The sequence below is a fragment of the Camponotus floridanus genome, unplaced genomic scaffold, assembly GCF_003227725.1.
Source record: "Camponotus floridanus strain SB8 unplaced genomic scaffold, Cflo_v7.5 scaffold3, whole genome shotgun sequence".
NCBI classification, from domain to species: Eukaryota; Metazoa; Arthropoda; class Insecta; order Hymenoptera; family Formicidae; genus Camponotus; species Camponotus floridanus.
Genome location: NW_020229436.1, coordinates 6,437,880 through 6,451,825, shown reverse-complemented (window position 1 = coordinate 6,451,825; position 13,946 = coordinate 6,437,880). Strand labels below are relative to the sequence as shown.

Here is a 13,946-nt window from a genome sequence, read left to right as displayed (position 1 = left end):
AGGATTAAAACATATACTTATCCAGTTTTTCCTCAGTCTGAACGTAACAAATATTTATCAAGAAAAAATAATCAAGAAATGCTCACACATTAGCAACACACATTAGAACTGTTATATATATTTAATGTTAATATATTTAAAGAAATTTACATACACATTTGCTAATTAAATTTTTCTTATTAAGTTTAAGAAGTACATTTAAAAGTGCTTCTAACAATAATAATATCAAATATAATATATATATATATATATATATATATATATATATATATATAATCTAAATTAGTTTCCATTCTTTGACAGGAGACACCCTACAGATATGTGTATATTTCAAGGAAATGTAAAAGATCAGTCGAAAAGAAATAATTCATCAGGATAATATTTAGCTTAATATTCTTTCTCTATTATGTTATAATTATTATATAATAGATTTTTTATTGGATTTTTAATTAGATGTTATAATTATTATATAATAAATTTTTCTTTTGATATAAATCGAGATATAAGAAAGATGCTTTACAATAAAATATATAATACAATAAAAATCACTTATAGAAATCCAATGCCAAAGATCGAAATTAATTTCTTTGAAGTGGATGCGAAAATAAAACCGATGGAGTTTTTCTCCAGAGTACCTACACATAGGAATTTCGACTAACAATAAGATAATTATGGATAATAATGGATAATCTTCTCTGAAAAAGAATGACATTCTGAAACGAATTAACATAATGAATGAGAAAAGTTTAATGATGCGGATAAGAATTTTAAGGAGGAGATGTAATTTTAAATTTCATTAATAGCGTATATTTTTATAAGTTGTACGGGGAGATCATTCAGTTTTTCTTTATTGTAAAAATTCCAAAATACTATATCTCCTATGAAATTTTAAGAAGTGATTTTGAAAAATTATTTTTAAATCTTTTTTCGTTGAAATATTCATGATTTAGAACTTTATAAACTACTTGAACCATGAATTTTAATATAAAACTTTATATTAAAATTACTTTAAATACATATTTCTCAAATTATGAAGTCACCTAATGCTTTATTCTTTTTATTTTCTAGGCCTAAATCTTTTTTATAGACATTATTAACATAGACATTTTTTTATCGTAGAAACAGTAAAATATATTCATAATTTTTATAATCCTTTTATTAAAAATAATTGCCTATAATAATCCTTTTATTAAAAATAATTTATTAAAAATATAATCCTTTTATTAAAAATAATTTATTAAAAATAATTAAAAAGTAAAAATGAGTACATATTTGTTATTATTAATTTACATGGTAAAAATATTACAATTTGTGCACAATTTTTTTATTAGTTTTGTCATCGTTTGTACACTTTAATGATTAACGTAAGTAAATACTTCTAACATATTAAAGTAAAATAGTAAGTAAATACTTCTAATATATTGATTGTCTGAAAATGTATAATAATACTTTTTTTATAATAAAAGCAATAGAAAGAAATTAATAGAACTTAATAGAATAAAGAATAAGTCTAAAAAGAAATACATTTCATAATATTATATGTCAGATTGTTAGTATCGCATGAACACACGCTAAGATAATATATCTTAATCTAATGAATAGAAAGAAAATATAACATCTATAGATAAAAAATTCTCTTGTGTTCATCAAATTTTTCACATTACAAGTTTACACATACATAGACATACATATCTAATAGATCATGAATAATTATATTATATCAATTCTCTCGAATAATATGCTAAACGTGTAACATTTGAGCTTTTTAATTTTAATATAAACTTAAAATCTCTAATTCATTTTCTATTAATGTAAGAAATATATAATGTAAGAAATATCTAAAAAACTCACAAAAGAAAGAAGACGCGATAATGTTTACTACCTGCTTCAATAAAACTCATTAATTTTTATTCCATTATGACTCAATCGCTTTATTGTCATTATTGTATCATGTCACTCGTTTTATTCGTGATTCTATATTTTTAATCAAAATTAATAAATAAAAACATAAAAATTATTCATATGTTAAAAGTAAATATGTGCATGCATTACATTTATCTTCTTTTAATTGATCAATTAATTAGCTAGAAATATCACCGAGAAGCTTTAGAAGTATCATCGTACTCTCCTATAAGATATCGATATTCGTGCAGCTGAGTCCTTATTTGATGCCAACGTAGTTCTATCTTGCGGTTTATACTCTCCGTATTATCATTAAAGAGAACGTATTCATCTATCTAAAACGGATTATTTTCACATTTATTTCAACAGTATCTTTTTTTCATAGTTAAAATATAATAAAACAGTAAATAAAAATAAATAAAATATAATAATAAATAATGTATAAAAGTCAGTCAAAACTTTTGGCTATTAGCATAATTAGCATAAGATATAATAGTTAGATAATATAAAATTAAATGTAAATTAATATACTTAATAACAAGAAATTCATAACTAAATATATATATTTAAATTTCTAAAATTTACCGTGTCATTGCTTTGATCATTATAAAATTCATAGCGAATTGTAAATTCTGGATTACCCTTAAAATTCAAATTGATGTATTTCTTTATCTAAAATAAATAAAATTATTTTTTAGATTAATATGTAAGTGGTAATTTTGCCTGATAAGAATAAAATTTAATAGCATCAAATTTTTCTTTACTATAATTATACAATGAACATCTGTCTGATAAGATTTTAGACTGATGTAAGAAAAGATCAATTAAGTTAAAAGCTTCCTACATATTACATAGTATTATGTAATATGTACATTAGTATAAAATAGATCACATAATGGAATGTAATCTCTTCTCCTTTTTACACATTATTAACAGCTTCGAAAAAACCAATAAGAAGAGAATCTGCTTAATACTCATTCTGAAATTGCGTTGAGTTTAAGATAAATGAAAATAACATGCAATTAACAAAAATAAGAATAGAAAAAGCTTTATAATTTATAAATAAAAGTCCCGATCTTTTCCCATAATGGGCTATGCTAATACATATATTACAGTACAAATAAATCTAAAATATTTTCAGATAGACGGCATATACATTGATAATTCAGATTCAAAACAAGATATTAATAAACAATTATATATGTGTGCATGTACATGCGTATACATACATGTTTAAAAAATTTACCTTATTAATTTGTTGTTCAGAATATACATGATTAATGATCATAATTAATGCTTTAGTAGAACTGATTTCTCTATAAAGACAAAATTAGAGATTTATATGATTAGGCAATGGAGAAAATGGTGAAAATCTTCATAATTGCACAAGTATTACATATTTATCAAGGATCAAAAAAATTAAAAATATAAATCTACGTATAATTGATCCAAATGATAAATCAAAAATAATAATAATAATAAAGAGAGCTTGTTGAAGACCAAGAAGAGCGCAGATGGTATTACGTGTCTCATAAATCTATAATTTTTAAAAAGAAACAATTTCTAAATGTACAAACGTTTGGACCTTGTTAGGACTGTATAGATCGAATGATAAAATTGTAAAAATAAACATCGATATTGCGGTTGAGTCGGTGAAGGTAACGATAAAATTTAAATTAAAACTAGATAATACGTCAAACTAACGCAAAACTTTTTTGCGACGTATGACGGTGTCTATTCATTCTAAAATTCATGCGATGTTAAACCATTATATGCCTCACCATCCATCGCAATAGACGACGATCTGCTTTTTTAATGTACAATACTGTTTGTGTCATACAGGATAGATTTCGATGGGATGTTTGAGTGTGAGTTTGGTGGTCAACGGTTTTGCGAGGAACAAATAGTATTGTAAATTAAAAAAACAGATCATCGTCTATTGCGGAGGATAGTGAGGAATGTAACGGCTTAACATCGTACGAATTTTAGAATGAATAGACAACGTCTTGCGTCACAAAAGAATTTTGAGTTAATTTGGCGTATTATCTAGTTTTAATTTAAATCGGTTATCTTCTCCGACTCGACCGCGATATCGATGTTTAATTTTATCATTCGACCTATATAGTGCTACTTCCCGTTTATTTTATGTTTATCTTTTATCTATTTATTCGAATATTTCTTTAATATATTCTATTAAATTATTATTGTCACACTGAGGAGGGTCCGAAAGGAATCGAAACGTTTGTACCTTTAGAAATTGGCTTCTTTTAAAAATTATAGGTAAAAATTTAAGGTTTACAAAACACGCAATACTATCTGCGCTTTTCTTGGTCTTAACCCTTCCTCATTATTATTATTACATATTTATAAAAATAGTCATTACTTAGGTTTTATTTCCTCTAAATGGTTTAAAATGAATTGAAGTAATGTGGTCCTTGCATGCCTCGCAATAATAGTACAAAAACTGGTTATACGATCGATAGCTGTTACATTTGTCGTATTAGTCATTAAATTTATATACTGGAGAATGAATGAAGACTTTTGGGAACAGGATAAAAATTTTAAAACACTAGAATCTGATTCCTTCAAATATATATCAAACACTTGCATCCAAATATCGTTATTGGCTGTTTTTAAACCATTGCAGAATGTCCATTCCTTCCATCCCTTCCAAATTCTACAATATACAAAATGAAAAAAAAATAAGTTATTAGAATTTATAATCTTACATCTTGATCACATAAATACTTCACAAAATAAAATGTTTTTATAAAATGATCGTGATTGAGAAATAATTGCTAATTGTAATTACTTATATGATGATAATGTGTTACGATAGAAAAGATACGATGTCAATTCAGTAGTAGAAATCAACAAACAAGAATCATAATTCACGAGGCATAACAATTTTGCAGCCTCTTGTCTCAAACATTTAGTGAAAATGCTGCCATAATTCATCTCATTTTGATCAAAAGTGGGATATTCTAATTTCCATAAAATCTCTATCAGGAATTGCATTATTTCCGCCTACAAATTGTAAAATAATGTATAAAAATTTATTTCTATATTTATTTATAATTTTATAATTAGATATTTATTTATATGTTATAGAAAAATTGAAAAAAGGTTATCCACACATATGCTGTTAATTAAAAAGCTATGCCAATAATATAATAATGTAATAATGTTTTTATAAGATTAAAAAGATGATAAATGCGTGATTATATTACACTTAATTAATATAATTTGATTTTAATTATTACTTATCATAGTAGTACAAATATAGTAGTACAAATAAATACACAAATTATTGCATGAGAATTTAAAAGCGAATGTTGTTTCGTACACCTTGGAGAGTTAAATATTAGTGTATACTTATTTTTAATTTCAAAAATAATTTTATAATATAAAATAAAAAATAAAAAATAATTTTAAAATATAAATGTCATATATGTTGTTAAAATAAACGTATGTAAATTATTTAAATACACATTTTTTTATTTACATAAATCTTAATGTTATTTATACCTTTATAAATAAGCTTTCTGGAAATGCAAAGAAACCCGATATATATTCCAAGTTCTTGAACATAGGATACCATGCGATATAATCTATATCTTGCGATAGATAGTGTGAAATATTCAGGAATACATTACAATTCAATTGGCCTGTCATCATAAAGTGAAATGCATCGTCGATGATTTTAGCACGATCGAGTACATGTATTTTTTCAAAAGAGGACTTCAGGTAGTTCGAAAGTCTATTCCAATTTTCGGCATCATAATTCACGCGATAGCATCCTGTCGTATGTCAAATAAATTCTATCAGTGAATTAAAAATTTAAGTTGTCTCTTTATATTCAAAGCGTATAAAAAAATGTATTAGAAATTATGTTTTAAAAATTATAATTATTATAAGAAGCAAATTGTAAATTTTCAATATTAAATCAATGTCACGCTGATAAATCAATATATATTTAGAAAACTATGTAAAGAGTTATATTAAATTAAATTTATTTTAACTACATTCATGGTAATCAATAATATCAATCAAATTATATTTTATAAATTGTACAAGTTATTAAATAGAGACAAGATCTGTGACAATGTCTTAAGCATACTTCCTTCATTACAACTCGATAAAATAAACAAAGAAGATCATGCTTTGACAACGTATTATTATAATTAAATTATCCAATAATTAAATTATTAAATAACAAATGTATAATTAAATTTGAATCATAAATATAATTATCAATTAAATATAATTATAATTAAATCATCCAATAATTAAATTATTAGATATTAAATAATTGTAATAATTGTTAGATTCTTAAGGAAATGTTCTCTCTCTCTAACTAATATATTGACGGAAAAAATTTATATTATGTCTATAATTTAAATAACATATATTGAATTATCTAAGGATAACTTTCATATAATACTTTCATATACATAGTAACTCGAAAACAAGCGTTTGAAGAATTTGCAGGAAAAAAGAAGATAAGAATTTTAGTTAGTTGGACATTGGGTTGTAGGTATCAAGGTCAATCTAGTTTTTATTTAAACGAAACTGTTCTAATTTGTCTATTATATAAACCAATTCCTCACAATATTCCTCGTAAGAAGTTATAAGGATAGCCAAAAATAGAATAATTTACAAGATATGTCATACTTTAAGTTTAGATTTTTTACATGAACCATATAAAACGTTTTGCAAAATATTTATTTTTTGATTATCTTAATACTTTTATACACAGAATAATGAGAGGATTCGACTAATATAAAGAATCATGTAATTATTTTTAAGAAAATGTATAAATGTGCAAAGAGCAGCTACATATGTAAACGTATTATATTAGTAACAAATTGTTCGATCAATATTTACCACTTTGTTGTAAATTGGCTAATACCCAGTCATTCTCGTCCGTGAAATCTATATTTAATGTATGGTACGAAATATGAGGTGTTAGCCACACTTCAGGCAACAATTTCTTCGAATCGGAATACGCCTGTGTAGTAATATTCACAAATATCGATATATCCGTATCAAAATTTTCTACCGATATATTCAAGCTGTTATTATTATAATTTCTTTTCACATTAATCACAGGGTAATGATTTAGTTGTGTCCAACTCGCTATTCTATCCGTTATATTGTATTTAATTTCGAAAGATGGCGTATCCATGAGTACTTGCATAATATCCCAAAAAGCTTTACTCCTTGAGTAGCTAAAAATCCAAAGAAGTAAATGATTAAAAAAATGAATAAAAAAAGATATCTTAAGTGAAATCATGAAAAGCAATTAAGATTTTTACAGAACAGAGTAAAAGTGAAAAGGAAGAATGTAGTATAAATTATATCAAACAAAATTGGAACGATAAGAAAATTATTACTAATAAATAACAAAAAAGAAGAAATAGAGTAATTAAAAAGATAGATGTGTCACAGAAAAGAAAGTATAGATAAAAATAAATACAAAATATAAATAGAGACTTAAAAAATTAGGGAATGTAAGTAGAGAATTTAAAAAGCAAGTATTAAAATCGGATATGTAGATAAAGAAAAAAGATGAAAATTGAAAGAAAATAAAGATTAAAATAATAATATTAATAAGTAGAAATATAATAAAACGGAAATATAATAAAACGGAAGGTAAAATTAACAAGACAAAAGTTAACAAGTCCTGAAATTATTAGTAAAAATTAAGTACAAATAAAATTAAAAACACAGAAAAGAATAAAGAAAGTTCAAGAAATAAACATAAATAAATTTTAAAAAATTAAAAAAAATAAAAAGAAATTAATTGTTGAAAAGAGCAAAATTAAAAAATTATTTAAAATTATATATTTAAATTTATAATATAATTACAATATATTGAAATCTATATATATCTATATATTACTCACTTGTCTCGTAAATACAACTTTATACCACTTTCAAACATCTCTTCGGTAAATAAAATTTGCAACGTGCGGAACATAATACTTGCTACGAAAATAGACATTGACATAGAGTAAAATAGAGTAAAATGAGTATGTATAAAATAAATTTGCTATACATACTCTCATAGAGTAAAATGTAGTATGTATAAAATAAATTTGCTATACATGGATTTTCGGTATATTAATTCATAAACGTAACTGACTTATATGAATGATAAATAAAAGTTAATTTTAATTATACTTTTTTGGTAAACATCAATATTTAAATAATTAATAATATAAATAAATTACAACTAAGTTATTTCAAATTACAACTAAGTTATTTCTTTTATTATAACGTCATTTATTATAACGTTATAGATAACATTTAGAATTTATCATTAATAATTTATTTGCTTGATTACCTTTGATGTAACGAGGAATTTCAATAAAATTGAATTCTGATTCGTTTGTGAGCGGCCACGTATTCTTGGTGCTCCAATGAAGAACTTCATGTTGCATTTGAACCACAGAGAAATATTTTATTCGAAAAATCGGAAATAACTGGGCGCAAAAGAATTTTAATATAATCAAATAAATATTTAATCAAAAGAAGTGTTAACATATATCAGCAACACACATTAGAAATGTTACAATATAATAAAAAAAATTTACACACATTCCTTCATTGAATATTTCTTATTCAAGTTCAAAAAATATATTCGAGTATCTAATGATGTTTAATGACATCATGTCAAATTAAATATTTTTAAAGTTATTTAAGTATATGTACGTCAATATATATAAATTATGATATTTTAATTTAATGTTACTTATGTCGTAAGTTTTGACTGATTATCGATTATAGAAATATATGTATTTATATATTATCCCGATTATGTGTGTGTGATTAAAATAATTGATGCTAAATATAAAATAACCTTATTGGCGATGTAAATTCCAAGAAACGTAGCAAAACCTTTGCTTAACCATGGTTCCCACTTATATGGATCCATTCCATTGTAAAACCATTCGTGCACCACCTTATATCCTATTACTCGAGTTATTTCAATTTTGCGTATCTCAAAATCTATTTTTTCGTTATAGATAATATCTTCTTCTCTAAAAATAATTCACAAATATTACAATGAAGTCGAGAATTCTTTTCTTAAGTAAGGAAGTTTGTACAATCACTAGACACGTTTTCGAGAGAATCATTAGAATCATTAAATATAATTAGTTTAGCGTATTCTAGAGATCAAAATAAGACTTTTTTTCTTATGAACATTGGTTCGCAAATGAAATGAATCCTTCTTCGAGCTAAAATTCGAAAATGTGTGAGATTGATCAAACACCCGCAGCGTAAATTTATTTATTTCTCAAGAGAGGGTGACAGGTAACGTCAAATCCAAGGTCAAATAATAATTTTTCTGAAATACAGCCAATATTTGATTTTTTTCCAATTTTAGGGGCCTCGAGTTCGGAGGGGGATTCATTTGCGGACCCATGTTCATAGGAAGAAAAGTCTTATTTTGACCTCTTGAATACGCTCCTAAAGTTTAGTGCATCATTTCAGATACACCCTGTATATGTTTCAGTTACATATACACATATAGATATTCAATTTTACAATATTGAATATACGGAGAAAAATAATATAATATTACGTTTTAATTTAGAAATTAGCATTGTTTTTTAATCAAAATATGTTTACCCATAAAGAACGAATCTGAATTTTATATCTTCTTCGCCTAATAATTTCTGAATCACGATATGATTTGTTTCCGGACTTTTCCTAATATTCAAAAACACGTTATCTAAGAACTGCGCAATATGTGTAGCAATTATGTATGCAAATTGCACATGTCGTATTATGTTTGTTCTGCACCACAATTTGATAGTCCGACTTTCTGAAATAACGGTGAGATGAGCTACAATAGCTGCTATGAAATAATCAGGCATTAAGGGAGTAGTTTTGAAGCGTGTCCATTGCATATTATTTTCATCCATATTTTGTTTTTGGACGGGCATATTTGATACAGCTGTGTAGCCTTTAGGATGCTTTATAGAAATGTTATAACTAGCACACCGAGTATTCTTCAAAAATGGAAATAATCTTCGAGTCGCAAATGTGTGATCATGTGCAGCCAACCACCTAGCACATATAATATGTTTTAAATAACAAAATATTTTGAGATACTGCGAAAGTATTAGAAATTAAAACAGAAAGAAAGAAAAATAGTAAAATCTATACAAATCTATATTAAGAATTTAAAAAGTACTGTTAAAACATACACTTAAAATAATTAATGAAATAATTAATAATTAAAAATACTGTTAAAATAATGATATATTTTATATTACAATTTTATAAAGATTCTATATATTTGTTATGTAATATATATATATATATATATATATATATATATATATATATATGTATATATATGTATATATATATATATATATATATATATATATATATATATGTGTGTGTGTGTGTGTGTGTGTGTATATATATTTTATTTTATTATATATATATATATATATATATATATATATATAATAAAAGTATTAAAAATTCTATATTCATAATATTCCCTATAGTATGCATTTATAAGATAATAAATATATGAGAGGATGATGATATAACATAACAGTGTACTTTAGTATTTAAGATTTCATCATTCATGCATGATCAATATCTGTCTTGTATTAAAAAAATTTTTGATAATAAGAATATTCTGATAATAAGAATATTGCAATACAAACGATTTCCTATGAATTAATTATTTACAGGAATATTTTTTGTAAATTATAAGAGAACTATATTTAAATAATTATTTATTAAATCATATATATATATAAATATATATACAGGGTAAGCCATTTTTATTTATCCACCCCAATAACTTTTTTATATTTGAATGTACAACTAAATGTTTCAAATAAAAGTTGCTTGACTTCGAGGGGGACAGAAGATGGGTGGCAAAAATTTGACCTTGGATAGTCATTTGAAAGTCGCATAAAGGTTACCTTCAATTTCTTAAATGGAACTCCCTATTTTTCATTGCATATGCATTCTTGTAGATTATCTCGAGAGCTTTCCAAAACACTATAATTAAGTACCTTTTCATTAAGTACTTTGAGTTATAAGGCTTGAAATAATTTCTTAATTTTACATAAATCTTAAAATATCTAGTAAACCATTCATTTTTCGATTATCTTACCTTAATACTTTTATATACAAAATAATCAAAATCAATTGGTGTAAAAAAAACATGCAGTTGTTTTTAAGAAAAAATATGGAATTGTTAATTGCAAATTACATATTTTTTCTTAGAAACAACTATGTGTTTTCTTTACACCAATTGATTCCTCTCATTATTTTGTACATAAAAGTATGAAGGTAAGATGATCGAAAAATGAATGGTTTACTAGATATTTTAAGGTTTATGTAAAATTAAGAAATTATTTCAAGCCTTATAACTCAAAAAGTACTTAATGAAAAGGTACTTAATTATAGTGTTTTGGAAAGCTCTCGAGATAAGCTACAAGAATATACAATGAAAAATAGGGGGTTCCATTTAAGAAATTGAAGGTAACCTTTATGCGACTTTCAAATGACTATCCAAGGTCAAATTTTTGCCACCCATCTTCTGTCCCCCTCGAAGTCAAGCAACTTTTATTTGAAACATTTTGTTGTACATTCAAATAAAAAAGTTATTGGGGTGGATAAATTGAAATGGCTCACCCTGTATATGTTAAAACTATGCCATCATAGTAATAATACGAACAGTTTGCAAAAATTGAAGGAAGAATGGTATTTGTAGTGCCTAAGTTATTTAACGTTTTAAACTACTTACATTATATCATTTTGTTCATTTTTGTAAATTCTAAATCCTCCATCTTTAGCTATAAGACCAGAAAATTTCACATTTAATGTATACAATCCTGATGATAAGTTATACGGATAAGATGTAATGGTAATATATCTTTCAATGTCTTCAATATATTTCTTCGGTGTATGGGCAAAAACTTTTTTCTCATTTCCTTTAGGAATTTGTGTATTGTTTGTTAACGTAGTTTTAATTATAGACAAATTTTCTGTATAAAAATATATATCTTGCGTTTCATGAGCAATATAAATGCTGGCATTATATTCGCCGATGAACATATCGTCATCGATATGTAATACAAGGTGAATATTATACTGTGATGGCATTAGGATAATGTGTGGTTCGAGCAATTGCGCATCAATAAAAGGAGTTGCCACGACAATGAATATAAGACTACAACTTAATACTTTTAGGAATGCCATGACACTTATTTTCTTTCTCTATTTCATTTGTCTTAAATAAGCATATTTTCTTCTGGAAAAAAAAACAAACAAATAAAATAATATATATATATATATATATATGTAATAAAATAATATATATAATTATATATATATATATATATATATATATGTAATAAAATAATATATATAATATATATATATATATATATATATATATATATGTAATAAAAAGAATTTGCTTTAATTATTACTTTAGTACATATAAAAAGAGATAAAGAAAAAAATATCATTCTTTGTTAATAATGTACAGCCTTAGGCTAAAAAAATTATAATATTTGAATATATATTTTAGCAAACAGAATATATTAATTTTATAAGTTTTATCACGCCTATATAATTAATAAAGAATTTCTTTATTAAATACTTAATTTTAAATTAAATTAAGTTTTTTTATTTCAAAAGTAATATAATAATATATGTTTCAAATTAAAATTCTATTCCTCTTCAATAATTTTGAAGAGGACTGGCACTTTTGACAAAAAGAATGATACTTGTTTTTAATGTACACATTTTATTTATCTTTAAAACGGTTATATAGGTATCTTCTTTTATGATAACTCACCTCTCTCGTATATTATAGTTGTTTGCCGATTAGGAATTAATTTTTTGATAATAATTAATTGTTGTTAGCTTATTGATTTGATACGTATTATAAATATTATTAATATCGACAAATTAATACATAATATTAATATCGACAAAAATATATCTGTATTAATTTGATTTTCTGCGAAACTACCGAGAAATAACAACGTTCGATATCTGAAACCATAATAAACATATCATTAGAACGATTTTTAAAATCAAAATATTGTGAAATCAGATTTAATAAACGCCTTATTAATTAATAAGTAACAAAGTGTAAATATTTGATTAAATTAACTTTCGCGTTATATATATGATTTTAAAATAATTATTTTTGGAAAACGTTTTACTTGTTAACTTATATTTTATACTTCCATTTTCTTTCTTCAAAACAAATAATTTATCTCTTTGTATATTAATTTTTTAAGTTGATGTAGACTTTTTTACATTAAATATTTAAAATTAATATTTTCTTCTTCTATCATATAAACAGAATAAAAGATACGTTTCAAGAGAAGAACTCAACAGAAATGAATTTTGCAATTTTGTATATGTCATGTAATATATATTACAAAATGTCGTTTTTGTATTACAATTAATATTAAAATATTATTCCAGTGCAAAAAATGATTTCATTTTCAGATAATCAATTTTCAAATTTATCATGTTTTGACACATATAGGATTTATGTAGTAATGTATAAGACTCTTATGTAATAAATTGTAATCAACTTAAATGACTTATTATTAAATTGTTAACGCTTTAGTATTATGAATTATTAATATCAAAAATATACCTGTATTAACTTGATCTTGCTATTCTGGAATACTACCGAGAAATGCTAACGTTCGACACATGATATCATAATAAGCATGTTATGAAAACAATTTTGAAAATCAAAATAATATGAAACCAGACTAATACGTGTCTTATCAGTTAACAAACACAATAAAGTGTCGATACATGTTTAAATCAATTCTCTTGTTCTATATATTTAATTTTAAAGTAAAATTTTGAATTAAATTTTAGAGGAATTAAAAAAATTGTACCTTATCAAACTTTTATTTTTTTTACAATAAATATATCAACTTAATATGTGTCTTACCAGTCAATAAATAGAATAAAATGTTACATGATTAAATTAATTCTCTTGCTATATATATTTAATTTTA

The 13,946-nt window shown here is 24.0% G+C and overlaps 1 protein-coding gene across 1 annotated transcript; it reads right to left on the bottom strand.

Annotated features, from left to right (window-relative positions):
* Window positions 1–1,864: 1,864 nt before the first annotated feature.
* LOC112638398 (aminopeptidase Ey-like) lies at window positions 1,865–12,851 on the bottom strand. Its single transcript, XM_025410041.1, has 14 exons — window positions 12,752–12,851; window positions 11,693–12,199; window positions 9,541–9,981; window positions 8,768–8,948; window positions 8,252–8,390; window positions 7,812–7,893; window positions 6,790–7,133; window positions 5,431–5,702; window positions 4,715–4,929; window positions 4,286–4,579; window positions 3,149–3,218; window positions 2,488–2,574; window positions 2,098–2,237; window positions 1,865–1,974 (listed from the first exon to the last, which is right to left on the bottom strand). Exons 2-14 carry the CDS (start codon window positions 12,145–12,147, stop codon window positions 1,941–1,943), a joined length of 2,754 nt encoding a protein of 917 aa, XP_025265826.1. The 5' UTR covers window positions 12,148–12,199; window positions 12,752–12,851; the 3' UTR covers window positions 1,865–1,940.
* Window positions 12,852–13,946: the final 1,095 nt, after the last annotated feature.